At 34.4% G+C, this 17,861-nt stretch overlaps 1 protein-coding gene across 1 annotated transcript in view; it reads right to left on the bottom strand.

The window, feature by feature from the left end:
• Positions 1 to 17,861, bottom strand: part of LOC115455783 (protein bric-a-brac 1) — a 269,255-nt gene that overhangs the window by 9,605 nt on the left and 241,789 nt on the right. Inside the window, exons 3-5 of the mRNA XM_037444167.1 lie at positions 9,920 to 9,977; positions 1,151 to 1,414; positions 36 to 205 (exon numbers count right to left, since the gene is read on the bottom strand). Coding sequence (XP_037300064.1) covers positions 36 to 205; positions 1,151 to 1,414; positions 9,920 to 9,977 — 492 coding nt within the window. The remainder of the gene's footprint in view (positions 1 to 35; positions 206 to 1,150; positions 1,415 to 9,919; positions 9,978 to 17,861) is intronic.

The raw sequence follows: 17,861 nt of genomic DNA, 5'->3' as shown, positions 1-17,861 counted from the left end.
TGAGTAGTAAGTGCGCGTCGCGGTTGAATACTGACCGTGATGGCAGGGTAGGCCGGCATGTCTATTTCACGCAAGTGGTGCGGGTTGGCATGGGGCGCGTGGGTGTCTCGGAACACTACCGCCCGAATGACGCCACGGATGTGTTCGTCGGGCCAAACGCCCAACAAAATCCTCTGCGGACGTCCTCGTCCTTTTGGTCTTAAATCTGGAATATCGCATAATAGTAAAACGTGAACACGCAACGATTTCGAGGTAACAAACGAACGACATAGGACTATGAGAAAAGGAAACAAACTGTTAATCTGCACACGGCACGGTGCAAACGTATTGCTTAACATTGGAAATTAGTTTGACGGTAGCCGTTAGTTGCCTTCTCATATACGTCTCAAGCATAAACGTGAGAGTAACAGATGGCTTCACTGATATCGTGATCAATGAAGTCGATATAATAATATGCAGATGGGTCCGAAGTTGCTGAGCGCCATGTCTGGTATCGTGCATAGTCTCCTTAAAATGCGCTCAGCAATATCGAAATTGCATCTTACAGACATTTAAAACATATACATATTCATATCGCTGTAACAGTCACAAGTAAGATGAAATTATAGTAGTAGTGAGTATCTAGAAATCGCATTGCTGATAAGTTCGCAGTGCTAAAATATATTTTTTACTGTTATTGACGCATATTTTACAATTAAACGTGTTCCGTTAATGAATAGCTATATTGTATTAACATTTAGGTTCCAGGCCGTACTGACTCACTGGTTTTAAAAGCCACATCGTATAAAAAGTATTGGACTAGAATTATTTTTTTGTATGGCAATAAATCGCCATTTGCAACTATGTATATTAATAGTAATTTAAATGGACCTGCGTAACCAGCGAGGCAGTTGACCTGGGGAATAACAATATAGCACTTCATTAGTCTTTTCCGTCAAGTGCCTGAAAAGCTGCGAGCAGTGCCCGTGCCTTTCGACAACTGACAAGCAATGGAAGTGAGCGCCCAGTACAACTTTACAGTGCGGCATTCCGACGATCAATACACTTTTTGTTCGTTGGAGTACTCAAACTCGCCAATACCTTTTCGGACAGTGTGCCATCGCAAGTAAAGTTGTTATTGGGCGCTTAACAAACGATACACGATACATACCAGCCCCGCCGTCAGCGCTAGGTCCCAGCATGTTATGGACCCTATTCGCATACAATACGAACGTGGGGTAGGGGATGTCGTACTTCCGAGCTGCCTGAGACAGGGACAATCCTTCTTTTAACACGGAGAATATAGCCTCAGCCATGGTCTCCGGCCGCCAAGACTTTAGCGGGCCGCGTTCCCGAAATCGCAGGTTGTGCACGAGGTTTTGGTTTGTATTCCAGCATTTCTGCCACATCGACTGGAGTTGGTACTGGTAGCTGTCTGTTGAGGAGAATGGAACCGTGTCAATTTAATCGTTTACATTAAAACATTTTGCTATCGGGGTAAAATATTCTATAATTTTAAGACAGTCATTTTATAATTTCTTTGAATTATACCTAGTGTAATTTAGATACCTATATAGAAAAAAAAGACATAAAGTTTGCAGTTTAAGAGAACAGAGATCTGGATCTAAGCATCTATTTACCAACCCGGTTGCTACTTGCAAAGTTCTATAAATAATATAATAACGATATAGTATATACCCCGCCAGTTTGAATAGACACATTTTGAGTGACAATGACGGGTATCGTCACAATCAGCCAAAAAAGTAACTGAACAAATGGAAAACTTCGAAACCCTTCTAGATATTTATTTTAATAGTTTATTTTTTATTTTATCTAAAATAAGGGAAGGTTTTTTATTATAGTAAGTATTATAAGTATTATACAGCTCTCGCGGGACTTTACTTTGATGACATACTTATTCCAGTTTATTTGATTTAAAAATTAAACTTCTAAACAAATTTTAATAAAAAATCTAAAGGACCAATCTGGATGTATATCCCTTGAAACAAATAAATAATTTTCATGATTTAAGTACTAAGGGAATAAACATAAAAAAACAATACACATAGAAAATCTTCTCTTATTTGAAGTCGGATGATACAATTGGTATTCACTGGAGGTACAAACATTATGTAGCCAGATCGCCAAGCGTATCAAAATGATAATGTCATAATACTATGTAGGTTTAATAATATACCGCTATCCCCGATCAGTGGGCCACCACTAGTTATAAAAACTACTAGTTTTACCCGTAAACATTTGTTTTATGGGAGGCTACACGGTTTCCGCTTTAGAAACTTCTTACGATAACACACAATCACATCAATTAATCAGTGAATTAATATTATATACACAGATTTAAAATAAAAAGAAAACACACAAGAAAATAAAAAAAAGAACACTACATACTGACCTGCGGAGAACCTGAATTAAAAAAAAAAGTAAAAAGATATTAAAAATGGAAATGAAATAAAGGAAACCTAAAAAAATATGTTTTATTAAAAAATCCAGTCTTACATAATATAACGTTAAATTACAAACTAATGGAGCAGATTTAAATATAATTATTTTTATACTAAATCACAAATAATTGAATCATCATAATCTATATAATCATGAATCATCTTAAAGTATCGACATTACGCTCTTGTCACTTTCTAGACATTAGTCTCTGAAAACAATAACTGCGAGATCGCCGCCCATGTTTAACTTCGGTACGGCATAAAATTGGCTTCAACTGTATTGCACATTTCAATTATGGCCGCAATAACTTTTATGTGCAAATGTTTGTAACTCAAATATACGTATTTCATAATTTCTGTGAATTTTAATTTATTAACCTAATTTATAAACACACAGTGGCATCACGTAAGTTGAGGCAATTTTGTAAAGGTTGCATATGTAACTAAAAAAAAGGCGACCCGAAGTAGCACTGCATAAACTACCAACCAATACGTAGTATGGCTTCTTATTCCCCAGTAATTTTAGATTGAAGCTCAGAATAATAACTAAAGCCTGAAGTTAGTTCCTCGCCCTTCATCTCGCTGGCTCACTATAACAAGTTTCTATGCTATATTTGTTGAGCAAATTAAACAATACTTAATATTATATATGTTATAACATATTATGATTCTAAGTATTGTTAGTGAAAATTTCGAATAATCCCGATGACAAATGAAGAGAGAAACACAAATTATTGTTTTTTCAAATTTTTACATTTTTGCATCATAAGTAAAAATACTTAGTAATAGAGAGCCAACCAATTCAGTCACCCGCTTTTTTAAATAATAATGGTTATTTTGATTATTTTATGTATAACAATGAGCTTTCGTACTTTTGTAGATTCGTCTTCAATTACATATTTTTTCATTTCAAGTTTAAAAATATATTTTGTTGCTCTATTTCTATACGAAACGAAGATAAAATAGATCTCATCGGTTACGTATGCTGACCTTTTCACAATAGAAACTAATAAGGACTTTTTAATGACACTAGTCATTTTGCTCAAATTAGTATATTATTCAGCATTTCACAGAAGAAAGAAATATTAAAAAAGTATTTAATATATATCTTTTAATAGTCCTTCTAATATATGCTCTCACGTTGTAACGTTACAATAAATTTATTATATCGTAATATATTGTAAAATGACAGCGCAGAATGTTAACCTTAACAGCTCAACTAAGCCCATTACTTTTATAGATTCAGAATTAGCTGCAGTAAATCAATTATCATTAAACATATATGTTACGATATTATAATATAGAATGTAATGTTACTAAAAGCTCTAATGAAAAATAACGAATAGAATTGCAAAATCAATATTATATCCAGTGACAATATTATTATTAATGTCAGCTGTAAAATGACTGGACTATACGTCATTCTACCATATAGGATGTTTATGGGCGTAAATACATTCAGGGCAGGTGGACGCCACGCTACAATAATATTGGAAAAAGCTGGGAATGCAATTATGATTTATATTTAGCCATGAATAACATGATTAATTGTTATGTCAGAAGTTTATAAGGTAAAATTATGCAGGTCTATATATACCTATATAATTATTTATTCATGTTTTAAGCGTCCACATAAATCTAAATATGTATAGCATTAGCAGTTTAAGTACAGATTTTAGGTAATATAAATAAATAAGAAGTAATGCGGAAAATATAACAGGAATAGATTTTGCTAAACCAAAAATTCCCTGTAAAATCGAAAGTCAACGTTTCGTCGGTATTAAAATGTAATAATTGAAAATTATTTTGTTAAATGGTTTCGCCAACTGGTAATTCAAAAATAATCAAACAACAATATGCCACATACCAGAAGCAAATATTTAACAGTAATACCGTAAAAAGTAAATGAAAATAAAAAGAAACCTATGACAAATTTATAATTTTGAAGTAAAATAAATATTACATGGTAATAATATTATTGCTATCGTCATAATATCATGCTAAATATTGCTATCTTATCTATTTGAATGTCAGTGAATATTTTTACTTTTTAATTATTGTAGAGAACTTGATATGTCACCATAGAATGATTTTAAGATAAGAAATAATAGAAATATAAGGCTTATTAACAAAAAGTGTTGTCGCTTAATGCACCATTCGTTGTAATTTTTATGTGGTATTATTATCGCAAAATGTGCATATGTTTACTGTTAAAACGAGTAATCTATAGAGCTTTTGCCACTAAGATCGAACACGATATCTACCTCATTTGCCAGAGACCTAAAGATGATGCGGAGTTATTTTAATGTTATAACTATGTATGTATAAAAGTTGAATACTTTCGAGTACTCTAGCTGTGTTCGTATAGAGTCTGTTGGTTTTTTGTACGAAGTTTATTTTACGCCGTTTTACCCCATCGTAAACTAATTGCAAGTCAAAATGTCTTTGGCATTAGTGTTTTTACGCGAGAATCGTTGCGAATGTATGGCGGTGGCACCTGACCTGCAGCCTGCAACCCTTCTTGTGAAATGTGTGGCGCGTTTTGCAAATACATAATTATATTGTGATATTATGTTATTTTTTTGTAATATATTTCTACCATTTTATACTAACGAATGACAATTGGAGCATGTTTTAGTGTTGCCATAGGCTCGCACTATTATGTTGTGAAATGCGATGGGGTTGTTTCATTAATTTATGATTGCTATGTGTTGTTTATATTAAAGTTATTAAATTTTACCTTTTAAAGCCACCGCTTAAAGTAAAAGTATTTAAAAAACGAAACAAAGTATGATGTGAAGATTACTATTGATAAAAATAATGACAAATTTATTCAAAGAAAGCAATATGTTTTTCTTGACTAAATGTGCGTTGTTTTCTAATGAAATGTGTAAAAATGTAATTGTATTGATAATGAAATTTTTCGTTACCTTTCTAGAGCTTGTATCGCATAAATCTTAGAGAAATTCGTTCTTGTATTGTCGATGAAGCATACAATACCAACAAATCACATTCTCCCATGAGCTGTTGCAGCACAAACATGTGTTAGGAATCAATACAGGATCTATCAATTTGGTAATTGTATGATAGAACCTATAAATAATTTATTGTCACTAAAGATATTTTACGGTGTGATGAGTTATATGTAACTCATCACATATAAATATTTACGGTAATACCATTATGACTGCTGGTCGCCGTGGGAATCATTACTTTTCCAACCCATAGAGCATGGACTGAGTAATACTGTCGGATAAATTGCGATAGTCTAGTCGAGAACGAGGTCTCTCCTGCAAAGGTGTGAAGTGCCCCAAAAATTTTACAACTACACAACTATAGTTCACAGTTTAACTTTATTTGCGTCATATTTTCTTGCAAATGATCATTTGGCTCCGCATAGAAAATCTGTTTTTCTCTACTAGGGGTGAAACTAGCGCCGAATCAATGATAAGGCGCCCTCGAGCTTTAAGGGCCCCTCCGGACCTACACATACGTTAAAGTAAGCGCGCGCCCAAAATTTCGCAATGTACTGAAGCGCTCCCAACAAATTTAAAAAAGGGGCCCTTCTATGGCAAGCCAAGCTACTGCTAAATACAAAGCATATTCTGCTCAGGGCCTAAAATATGATCTACCTATTTGTTTTATATTATTATGAAATTAAGAGATCCTATCTTCATTACATTAATAAAGAAGTCTTATTGCATAAGATATAATATAGTTATACTTATTACTACTTATTGTCAATAATTCATCGAAAGATATAAACTGCCATATCTTAACAAATTTTGGATAAAAATTTCCCGTTCGCACCATTTCGCACACGTATACACATTCATGACGTTTGAAAGAGTTACACGTGTTTACACCAGAGGTCGTAGTCAAGATGGCTCTCTACAATTGTTAACTCTAGTTAGAAACAAAAGAAGTTACGGGAATAACATGTCTTAACGATCAGGATATGTCATTGCAACATAACGTTAGCGTTAACAAATATAGGAACTAGAAATACATCATCGATATGGCCCCGGTACGAACAAAAAATCCAAGTTCCATATTACCCTTTCTAATGGAATATCTACCTCTTTGTTGTAATAATACATAAGGTCATTTCTACAGTCAGTCCTTTTCAATTACGAGCTATGTAATTATAAGAATTAAGTACAGAATAAAAGTAGGTGGGCCAATAAGACACAATACATATTTTTACGTCAAGTAATTATAATATGTCTATACGCTAAAGGCACTTTTATACTTAGTACAATAGTAAATGTATAACATAATATTATATTTACTATTGTAATCTCTTAACAGTATTTAAAACTAGAAAAATTAATGACCGAAATATCGCAAACAAATATATTATAGATCAATACGTCGGACGATTAATTATCTTGGGTCAAAGTTTCCTCAATATGATTTTTAGCAAATATCTCTTGAACAATGGATTTTTTTGGTAATCATTTTCATTCATAGATTATACAAGATAAACCTAAATTAATGTGTACTTATTGTATAAGTTTTAGTTATGAGATAACGCGAGAGTTTTCGAGTTTTGTGACTACTGTTTGTCCTATTATTTCATCTAGTCTCTATCGTAAAAACAAAGCGATTGCGACGCGGATATAAGTTTTTTTATATACACAGCTTTTGTTCCCGATTCCTCCCGCGTGATAAAGTTTTTTCGGGATAAAGATTTTCCTATAGCCTTATAACGAACAGGAGTAATGTAGCTTCCTGTTAAAGAATTTTTGAAATCGGTTCAGTAGTTCCAGAGATTAATCCCTGCAAACCTACAAGCAAACCAAGAAAATCACAAGCTTTTCGTCTTTATAATTATAGTATAAATAACCCATATCTACGATTATTAATTTATATTTTGATGGCATTAAATTGTTGCATACAATTTTTATCATCATAGAGTGTATCTAACGTTCACTTCCACTTGATAATTTTGTTTGATAGCTGTATCCACACATGCTGGAACAGGTTAAGCTCATATTAACATATCGATTATAAATTATGGAGCAAAGAACACTACGAAAAACAGTACGTGATAATTTCATTACTCTTGAGGTATTTGCTAAAATCATATTTATGATTCTTTGACCTCAAACTAAAAAGAGGCATGCAAAGTCTTCGTACATTTTTTACAAGTGCAAGAGGCTAAATACATTTATATCTTGACCAATGTGAAAGAGTTGCTAGACTTCACTGCGAAACAGTTGGTGCTTATTTAATGAATCTTCAGTTAGGACACGTCTAAAATACATCGCTAAAGTTGGGTAATCTTATATATAACTGTATCTAGTTAAGCCATTCCTTAGATCACATTCCCATAGACATCTTTTCAAATGTAGCATCAAGTCTATAAAGTATTCTGTATTTAGTATTTATATTATTCACTAACCTCTTTTGCCAAAGCGAGTATTGCCAATAATCTGTAAAACCAACTAAGTATTGCATTAAAATAGAATACGCCAATCTGATTATAATATTTCTTGAATGTAATCCTCAACTTTAAATCCTTTCTCAAAAACAAATATTACAATCATGTTTTATATCATAATAAACAAGAATTACTACATTATATATTATTAGTAAAAACATCCTATGTAAAGCTAAGAAATATCTATTACATTTGTAAATATTCGAAAGAATAGCCGATGAAACATTAATCTAATGCAATTTAACTTTCACGGTTTTTGTTTCTTTTTAACTGGAAAAACAGCTTAAATGACAATCCAGTATATATTTCACTGTTTCATGAATTTTATATGAAGCCTCAGCGAAGTGGACGGACACCTGGCGTGTATTATGTCTATCAGCGTCCGTAAAAATTGACTTATAATCAGTATAAATTAGGCATTACTTTTGTTTAATGAAACGTTGTCGTCTATACTTAAGTAAAATAGCTTAATTTGGAAATGAAATAATTTTTTTACCTGAAAAGGTTTGTCCTCCAAAATGTATACATTCTATTAGCTATTACATATAACACAAGCGTACTTGGTAATATATTTCTATGTAATGCAAAAAAGGACAGGATTAGTGCTTTCCCTCGAATAAAGACAGGTGTTCCGATGATCATAATCATAATTAACGAAAAAAAGTAAAGCCAGAAATACACACTGACGATTTAACTTAGATTATAATTATTGTCTTATATTAATCGTTAATATGGACTTCTGACTTTACTTTTGAATTTTTACTTTTAACAGTGCCTTCGTAATATAAAGAAACTATGGAATGTTTTTTACAGAAAGCCCACCACCATCTAAAACCAGTTAAGCCTACAAATACGAAATTACGATCCCTAGCTCTCCTCAACTTTTCTACAAACGCTAAAACTTCTGTTAAAGACTTTTTAGTTCGTCGATTGTAAGGAGAAATGCTGGTTTCGCAACAAAAGTCTAGCACGGCCCTTTCTTCACTAGCAAGCAGCCCCGCCTCGTCTAAAACTGCCATTCGTTTGGATTTGCCTAGGATATTGTCATATAAAGTGCCTTTAGGTATTCCGTAATGGGTAGCTGCTTGGGTAAATCTCATCCGCTGGGTGACGACAGCCTGGATCGCTTCTTGCAGCTGGGTCTGAGTCCAGGTGGGTGCTTTCAACTTGAGCGTATGTCCGTGGAATTCTGACATATCAATGAACAATACAAACATAAACATTTTACCATACTTAACTCATTTTATATGCCATTTAGTTCGGTGAGATATTTCATATTTTTATTTGTATAACTTTACAAAGGGAAATGTTGATAACCAAGTATCAGTGGACAAGTCCACATAGTTAACAGAAGTAAGACAACGTTACCAAATAAATCATTGACTATTAATTCTGCCATGTAATAGTAAAATACAAATATACTTGATTATCTCCTCAATTTTCGATTACATTTTAAAGTTAATTGCACGTGTATAAAAATAATAATTAACGCTTGATGCTTAACCACTATTAATTATTTCGTTACTTAAAATATGACTGTCTATTTTGTAACGCGAAATACTTTAATATTATTCCTCTGTTAACACACGATGGCAAAAAATTCAAAAATAGATGTTTGTTTAACACGTAATAATGTTATATCACCTTAAAAACCGTAATTTAATGTAATTTTAAAATGAAGTCAATTGCATTTAAAAATCTAAATAATAATATGTCTAGTGTTTTGCGGGCACACAATCATGCTATGAAAAACATTTTTGTTCCTTCCTAGACATTTCTACAACGTTTTCAAAATAAAGTGAAAAATAACATTAAATGACAATCTTAACATGCAATAAAAATGAAACGTGTGAACGATGTCAGTATTTTCTCGTAACTACTTAGTGTAATCGAGTAAATTTTATAGAAAACTCCAACTACAATTTGACTTGAAAACGAAGTAAAATAATAATGTAAAACAACACATGGACAAATAAACAGAAAGAAATGATTCGCACAATTATAATATAATGATATATGAGAGTATACGAACCCGCAATAGCCGACGTCGATGGGCCCAACCAGGCGTGAGAGTTCTCAATGAGCCGCGCCTGTGAACAAACATACATTACGTTAATATTTATATCTATGCATTAGTTTGTCAATCACGTTTAGCTTAGAGTTACATATTTAATGTCTAAATGAAGACTTGAAGACTTTGTTTTGTAATCATAAACAATTATGTTGCTAGTTGTTGTGACTAACGAGGAAGTTTCGTATCGGATCCCGAAAGTAATTAGCTATTTAATAGATTACGCAAAACGTTATGAAAACATAAGTATATGTCGAATCAGAATGGAACGACATCATAAAGGTAAACGTCATAATTAGTGAGTGGTTATAAAGTTTGTTTAATATGTGAGGTTTTTGTGGGTAATTCGACCAACAAAACAAAATATACATTGGATAAGGGAAAAACAATTAGACTAGTTATATATTTCAATCAATAGACTAGTTGTACTTTTACAAGCAATTAAATATATAAATCAGAGTAGCGGGTTCAGGACTCCAGTCTACTGTCTTTCTAAGTTCACTATACCATAACAATTACTTGCTACAACCAATAATAAAACAAACTACAGTTTACAACATTTAAAACTGTCCAGCGTCAAAATAATGCCGTTTCATTTCTCATTTTTTTTCAAACACATTCTATATTCATTATAACTCAATACATAAAAGCTCTTTGCACATTAATATTTCAACCACTCTCAAAGATCCACCCAGATGTATGAAGCATAATCATGATACCCTTCCTAGTACCCACCAGGTGTCATACATAAATGTCTATCTCTACTCCCCACTGTAAGCATAACCACGTCTGTTCCAAATCTCGAATTATCAAGGCACATGCAATGCCGGCCCAGCTTCTATATATATCAATTATTTTTCGATAAAATAAAAATAAATATTGCTGTGTAAACCACAAGCTCGTTTTTTGTGTTTTAAATATTTCCTCTTGTGATTCGGGCCTGTCAGTGCGACAAGTATCACGTGTCAGGCGCATCGCGCATCGAAACATTTTGTGGCGACAATGAAGCCCATCCGCGTCGCGCGGAATCCTCGCGACGTTTACAAATAAAACACGAACCATACCGTTCAGATTGTCACCACCATGTTACCTTCACAGCGCATTGATACTATTGTCCACCTGTTGTAGATATATTGTGTGTAGTGTTTTTAATTTTAACACCATAATTCGGCAACGTAACAAAAGGTTTACTGAATTTTAAATGTTTGTCTGAGATTATAACCACCCAGAAATCGAAAAATTATGGATCCTTTGTTGTCCTTTACGCAGGGTGTTTAGGGTTTTGGAAGTGTCACTTATATATCGCTAAACATTCGATTTAAGAACGGTGGAGCTACTGCACTGTTGCTGAATACAAACTTTTAAGTCCATAATAGGCTCAATAATTTTAAGTGGAGTACTTCGTATTACACTAATTAGAAAAAAAATATCGGGCTTTCTATATAAACTTTCCAAATGAGACCAACGTTAAAGTTCATTTGCGCTATAGTATTTATTGTCTCGTGATATATAGGAAAAATACGTGCTCTTTTTTCACAGTAAAGTGACCATACTACACCTGATGGTAAGTGTAGAGGGATCCAATAAATGACCCCTCGACATTCGACACATTTATGCTGGCTTGTTGGAACCGGATATACACAGGCTGATCCCAGAACGCGACATGCTTACATGGGTCATTATGGCGTGTGTTAAAACCTTGTGTACGGTGATAGCATTCCGGACAGATATGAAATACTGTAAATCCTATCATCAGCAAAAGCTCTTGTGTGTGTCTGCAGCAGCTCGACCGTTGGGGATTAACTTATTTTTTAGTTATTTTCGTCTGTGACTAGATAAACTCCAGTCCACAGGCAATATTTACTCCTGATGTGGGAAGGGAATGTGCTTAACTACTTTGTAACTTAGCATAGCCGGTTTATTTCTCGAGGTATTCCTGATATTTGTCGTGTAAAGTCATATTATTTTAAGGGTGGTTTCAGTACATGTGCTAGTAAGTTTTGCATTTTTCAAACTACCCTTCGGTCTTAATGCTCAAGCTAAAATATTAGTATATTGTGGAACGAGCTCGAAAACCGCGCAAGTTGCCTATTGAATTAGAGCATGTTAATATAAAGCGTGTTAAAAGAATGATTTGCGTGGGTAATAGCTATCGCTAAAGACACTATAAAGATCTAAGCTTGCAGTCGAACAGTCGGCACCTTGTTTATTGGACTTTGACGTCCATCCTGTAAATAAAATCAAAATCACACCGCCTAATGACCGAGCAATAATAACAACGGTCAGATGAAAAAGAACAATCCATCAGTTAATTTACAATTTCCCCATCACGAGCAGGAAGTTTACGATTGCACATTTTATCGATCGGCTGTGTATTTAATGCGAGGCCCGCGTGCCGTCGCGGCGAACGGTGCCGACTGTCGGCTTGGACTTGGGGGTGAGAGCCGCGTCGGTCGCCTCACCGATGGCCGAGGCTTAGTTCCTACTGTACTGCGTACGCGCCGCGTTTATTTACGTTGCTTCAGTAATTGTTAGAGCAAAGAGCGGCATTTCTTTGTGCCCAGCGTTACAACTAAACATTATCGAAGTTTTAATTGTGAACGCAGACAAAAGCCGGGCCATTTTACGGCTGTAATAACGGAACGCAGTCCAATCTACAAATAAAATCTTTTATTAAGTTAGCCGAGCGACGCCGGGCCCGCCGCTACTAGTGTTTACAGAATGCGCACGTGCTCTAAGTACCGCTCCGAACGGCCGATGTATTGTTTGTTTACCCGAATAAAACACTAAAATCCAATTCAATAACAAAGAATTAAAGATCCCGAAATAAAATTTATTGCTTTTAGTACGATAAAATAGATTTATGTATGCGCGGGAAGGTGCGGGGCCGCGCGACGCGGAGAGTCGCTCCCGTGCCACCACCGTCGCGCCGCCGCCGCCACCATCGCCGCCATTGCCGCCACTAACACCCTCAACTAACATTCGATTAACATTTTTACAGGCAGTTATTGCATTTAATTAAGGACGAGTCGGAGATATTTGATATGTAGGTCAATGGTGGCTTGTGATGATCTATATGTCCGCAGACAATGGCTGTGCCGTGCGTCAACGTCGCGACGTTACATACAACAATACCTCACGCACGGAACATCAACTTGTTGCGTGCATTGCAATTATACGTATAACATTTGAACAAAATATACATATTTTATTATTCCGTAAGATCGAAACAAGCAAGCGTTACGCGTCGTCGTAGCTTAATGCTGCGTCTGGATATTGGTACTTATTTTTTTATAAATAAGTAAAATTATTTGTTGTTCAAGTAAATAAATAGGTTATAACAGTGACGTTTTGGTTGCCATTTTAGTTCAGATTTTGAACAAATATAAGTTTATAGTTCGTGTCTACAGAATATAGGCACGTCAATACTTAGCAATGCCTAGCCAACAATTTGTCATGCGTAGACATAGGAAACAGAGAAAAAGTCCTGTAATAGTGCTAAAATTGGTGAAACACATCCGCGGTTACAAGAAAACATACATTATTTACTGTCTTGATGTTATCATTTCGATAACTTTGGTAATTAACGGGCGAAATGTGACATTGCTGAGCTTTTATAATCCGAGTCTACAATGAATTCATATATAAGACAAAACACTTCTTAAAATGTGATTTATGAATGCCAAGAAACAGAATTATAGCTTAAGATTATGTTATAGATACTAGAGTACTGAATTAAAAATAGCTATTTGAGAGCGCTTTCTATCTAAATTTAATCTGCTACACTTTAAAATGAGATAACCATGCTTTGCTACGAAATACAATAGCTAAAACTGCTGGAATTCTTATGCTTATTTTTTTAAAATTGTTTTTGAAACAATTTGAATAATCTGACGAAAGCGTTTGTAATTGTAGGAAGGCGCGATGTACTGCTATCCAGACGTCACATTCCTCGATGATGATTTTTCGGGGTTTAAAAGGATAAATATTGAGAAGGGCGACGCTATAATTAGCGTAATCGGTGCAGTTATATTATAATATTTAACTAAATTGGGTTACTTAAGCAAGAAACGGGCTTACACAATATAGAGCACACATAAAAACCTATGTTTTTTAAATATGTGAAATAATTCCTTAATGTCGCAAACAAGTCATATTTTATTAAAGAGTTTTCATTCTAGTGTATTATTTTATTAAAAGTTACGTTTGTTGTGGTGCCTTAACTGCCTATAGAGTCAAAAGCTGAATAGATAGCGATATTCTACAGATAGGTGTTGAATTTCGACTAGCATATTTTAGGCGCATTGTTTGATTTAGAAAGTAATTGTATTATAGAAACTGTTAAACTATTATAGTTTCACAAAACACTATAAAGTGCGTAGCGTTTTTTAACCGTTATCAAAGCTTTTTACCTATAAAAATCACTGACAACTTGAACTATCAGAAATAATTAAACTTTTGCGTTCATCAAATTTTCTTCTCCTATGGGCGTAATTAAAATAAAGGACATGAAACGTTTACCTTGCTGTTAACAGCATTTGCAATATCAGTGATATTAGCCGCATGAAGATTCTACTTTGACGATAATCACAATAATATTAACCAATTTGAGGAAGAATACGCAAAAGATATTTCAATTAAAATTTCTTATCGGTGGAGTCAAAGCTAAACGTCTCAAAAGGTGCACTGAAATAACGATAATTATGCTGATGTGGTATTTTTTGGTTAGCAGCCCTATGCGACCGCACCGGCCCGCGCCGCGTCGAGCCGGGCCCTCCAATGATATCTATTATTATAAACAGGGTAACTGTATAATTAGTCTGGCCATAAATACTGTTACACTTAATTATAAAAAAATATTACATTTGAATTTCGAATCTGTCATTTTTATACGATTGTTCATTGTGTTTTCTCATTTTGGCGCCAATACATTGTAAAATATTTTGCGATATTAAAATGGTGTGGGGTGATAAAGAGAACCGAATCGCTGTGATAGCATTACACAAAGTAGGTATGGAGCCAAATGCAATTTTTAAAACTCTCCATACACTTGGTATTAGTAAAATGTTTGTGTACCGGGCTATTAATAGGTACAATGAGACCTCCTCTGTTTGTGACAGAAAAGATCTGGCCGTCCACGTAGTGTTCGTACGAAAAAGGTGGTCAAAGCAGTAAGGGAAAGAATTCGAAGAAATCCTGTCCGAAAGCAAAAGATTTTATCTCGGGAAATGAAGATAGCACCTAGAACCATGTCGCGTATTTTAAAAGATGACTTAGGACTTGCAGCCTATAAGAGACGCACTGGCCATTTCTTAACTGATAATTTAAAGAAGAATAGGGTGGTAAAATCGAAACAACTACTGAAGCGGTACGCAAAGGGAGGTCACAGAAAAATTTTGTTTACGGATGAGAAAATTTTTACAATTGAGCAACATTTTAACAAACAAAATGACCGTATTTATGCTCAAAGCTCTAAGGAAGCTTCCCAATTAGTCGACAGAGTGCAACGTGGACATTATCCGACTTCAGTGATGGTTTGGTGGGGTGTTAGCTATGAAGGAGTGACTGAGCCATATTTTTTGTGAAAAAGGTATCAAAACATCGGCACAAGTGTATCAAGATACCATTCTTGAGAAGGTAGTTAAGCCCCTTAACATCACCATGTTCAATAACCAAGTATGGTCCTTCCAGCAAGACTCGGCGCCGGGTCATAAAGCTCGGTCCACGCAGTCTTGGTTGGAATCGAACGTTTCGGACTTCATCAGAGCTGAAGACTGGCCGTCGTCTAGTCCCGATCTTAATCCGCTGGATTATGATTTGTGGTCAGTTTTAGAGAGTACAGCTTGCTCTAAACGCCATGATAATTTGAGTCCCTAAAACAATCTATACGATTGGCAGTGAAGAATTTTCCCATGGAAAGAGTGCGTGCTTCTATTGATAACTGGCCTCATCGTTTAAAGGACTGTATTGCAGCCAATGGAGACCACTTCGAATAAGCTTTTTATATTTTTAATTGTTTTATATTTATGTATTAAACTGACACACTGTAAAAGTAATAAATGTTATTTGCAGTTAACAATTTTCTTTTTTCTTTATTACAATATTTATGGCAAGACTAGGTATTTGTCTAATCGCTCATATGTATTTCATGAGGTTATTGGTGGTTTAAGCCTTTATTCATTTCGGTGCGACGCGCAACCTGTGTTTATAAGCCATTTACGACTTAGCATGCAGCAAAATAACCGATTTATGAACAAAAAAATGTGTACTATGTAGGTATCTTATGGATTCGAAAACAGCTAGAGATGTTTTATTTACTATGACTTTAGGTAATTTTCAGATTAAGCCAGGGTTAGATACATGTTGCAGGAACATGTTGTATGCACGCCGCTGTCGACAGGTCCGTCTGGAAATTCTTGGCGGAGGCCTGTGATCAGCAGTGGACTTTATGTGGCTGATGATGATGATGACGATGATCCTGGTCTGGTAACGATCGGATTACTAGAATTGTCCAAGCTGTAAGTTTTAATTAATGCAACCCATGCAAAACCGGGTTGGGTCTCTGATATAATGTATTCATATTTAAAAATTTAAAAGTCCCCTTTTCTGCCCGTCTGTATGTTATCGATTTTCTTCAAATCTACTGAACGGATTTTTATAAATTTTGGGAAGACGAAGTCACGAACCAAAGTTAGTATATTATAAATATTATATGATGAAAGTTTGATATAATGCTAATGATAATGATAGGTTTAGAAAACTACATGCATTTCTTTACAAACTTTAAATGGTGAAGACATTTTAGCTGCTAAAATCCAATTTACAAACTTATTGCTATTTTACGTGAAGTCTAATATTTGACGTCAACGACTTTTTCGGTTCAAAGGCTTTCAGAGCTTAACTAGGTTAACACCTATGTTGCATACTGAACTGTGAATTTTTAGACCAACTTAGTTTTTGCTTTTGCTTTTGTTTTGAGTCGAAAATAGAATTCCAAATTTTAAGTAATATTTAGTTCCCCTTACGCATGTACTAATATATAATAATATACTTAGTTATTCCGAATATCTAAGAAACTATAGATTGTATATGAATTATTACGCTTCCCAAGTATTTGTATGTTCACAGACCAATAAAGCCCTAAAGTATGGCATTAGTGAATATTTTGTACGACAATAATTATATCTAGTTGTAGGAAAGTTAGGTCCTTTTTTATATTCAAATTAAGTATATAATTAGTTTACACCACAGATCTGAAAATATGTTACACTTTATACCGTGGTTTCGTAACATAACACCAAGTTCCCTAATGTGGTTCTATTCGCTTATACAGGGTGTCTTATTTAAATAATTTAGTAATGTCGAGGGGAAAGAATAACGCCGTCCTTATGCAAACTGTATAAAAAATTCATTTTTGTAAATAAGTGTCACGCAGTGCACGTTTTACGCTCGATCGATATACCGAAGTTTTTTAAGTGTATACTTGTTTACTGTGCCGTATAGTTGTGAAGGTGTATTTTTTCGGATCATATAAAAATATAGTTGGTTGGTTATAACTATAAAAACGACTTTCTCCATCATTCGTTTGAATATTTATAAATTTCATATCTAATAGTGTTATTGGCTTTACCAGTTATTTATACCTGTTTATATGAATAAACAAATATTTACCTAATTATCTACTATAGCTGTTCTATCGAGGATGTTTAGGCTTTGAACAAACTTGAGGGGCAGGAGGTGGGATAGAGCAAATGTTAATACCTCTTGCCTACGTATTCGTTCATTCATTATTTATCTTATTGTGCAACCGGCGGCCAGCGCCCTCTAATCGAAACTTTCCACCACGTATGAAACGCAATAATAAACTTCCGCCTTATACGCAATTATGCCGCGCGTGTTGCCA

The sequence above is a fragment of the Manduca sexta genome, chromosome 27, assembly GCF_014839805.1.
Source record: "Manduca sexta isolate Smith_Timp_Sample1 chromosome 27, JHU_Msex_v1.0, whole genome shotgun sequence".
Taxonomy (NCBI): Eukaryota; Metazoa; Arthropoda; class Insecta; order Lepidoptera; family Sphingidae; genus Manduca; species Manduca sexta.
The sequence above is the reverse complement of the archived record's forward strand: the minus strand, read 5'-3'. Positions and strand labels throughout refer to the sequence as shown.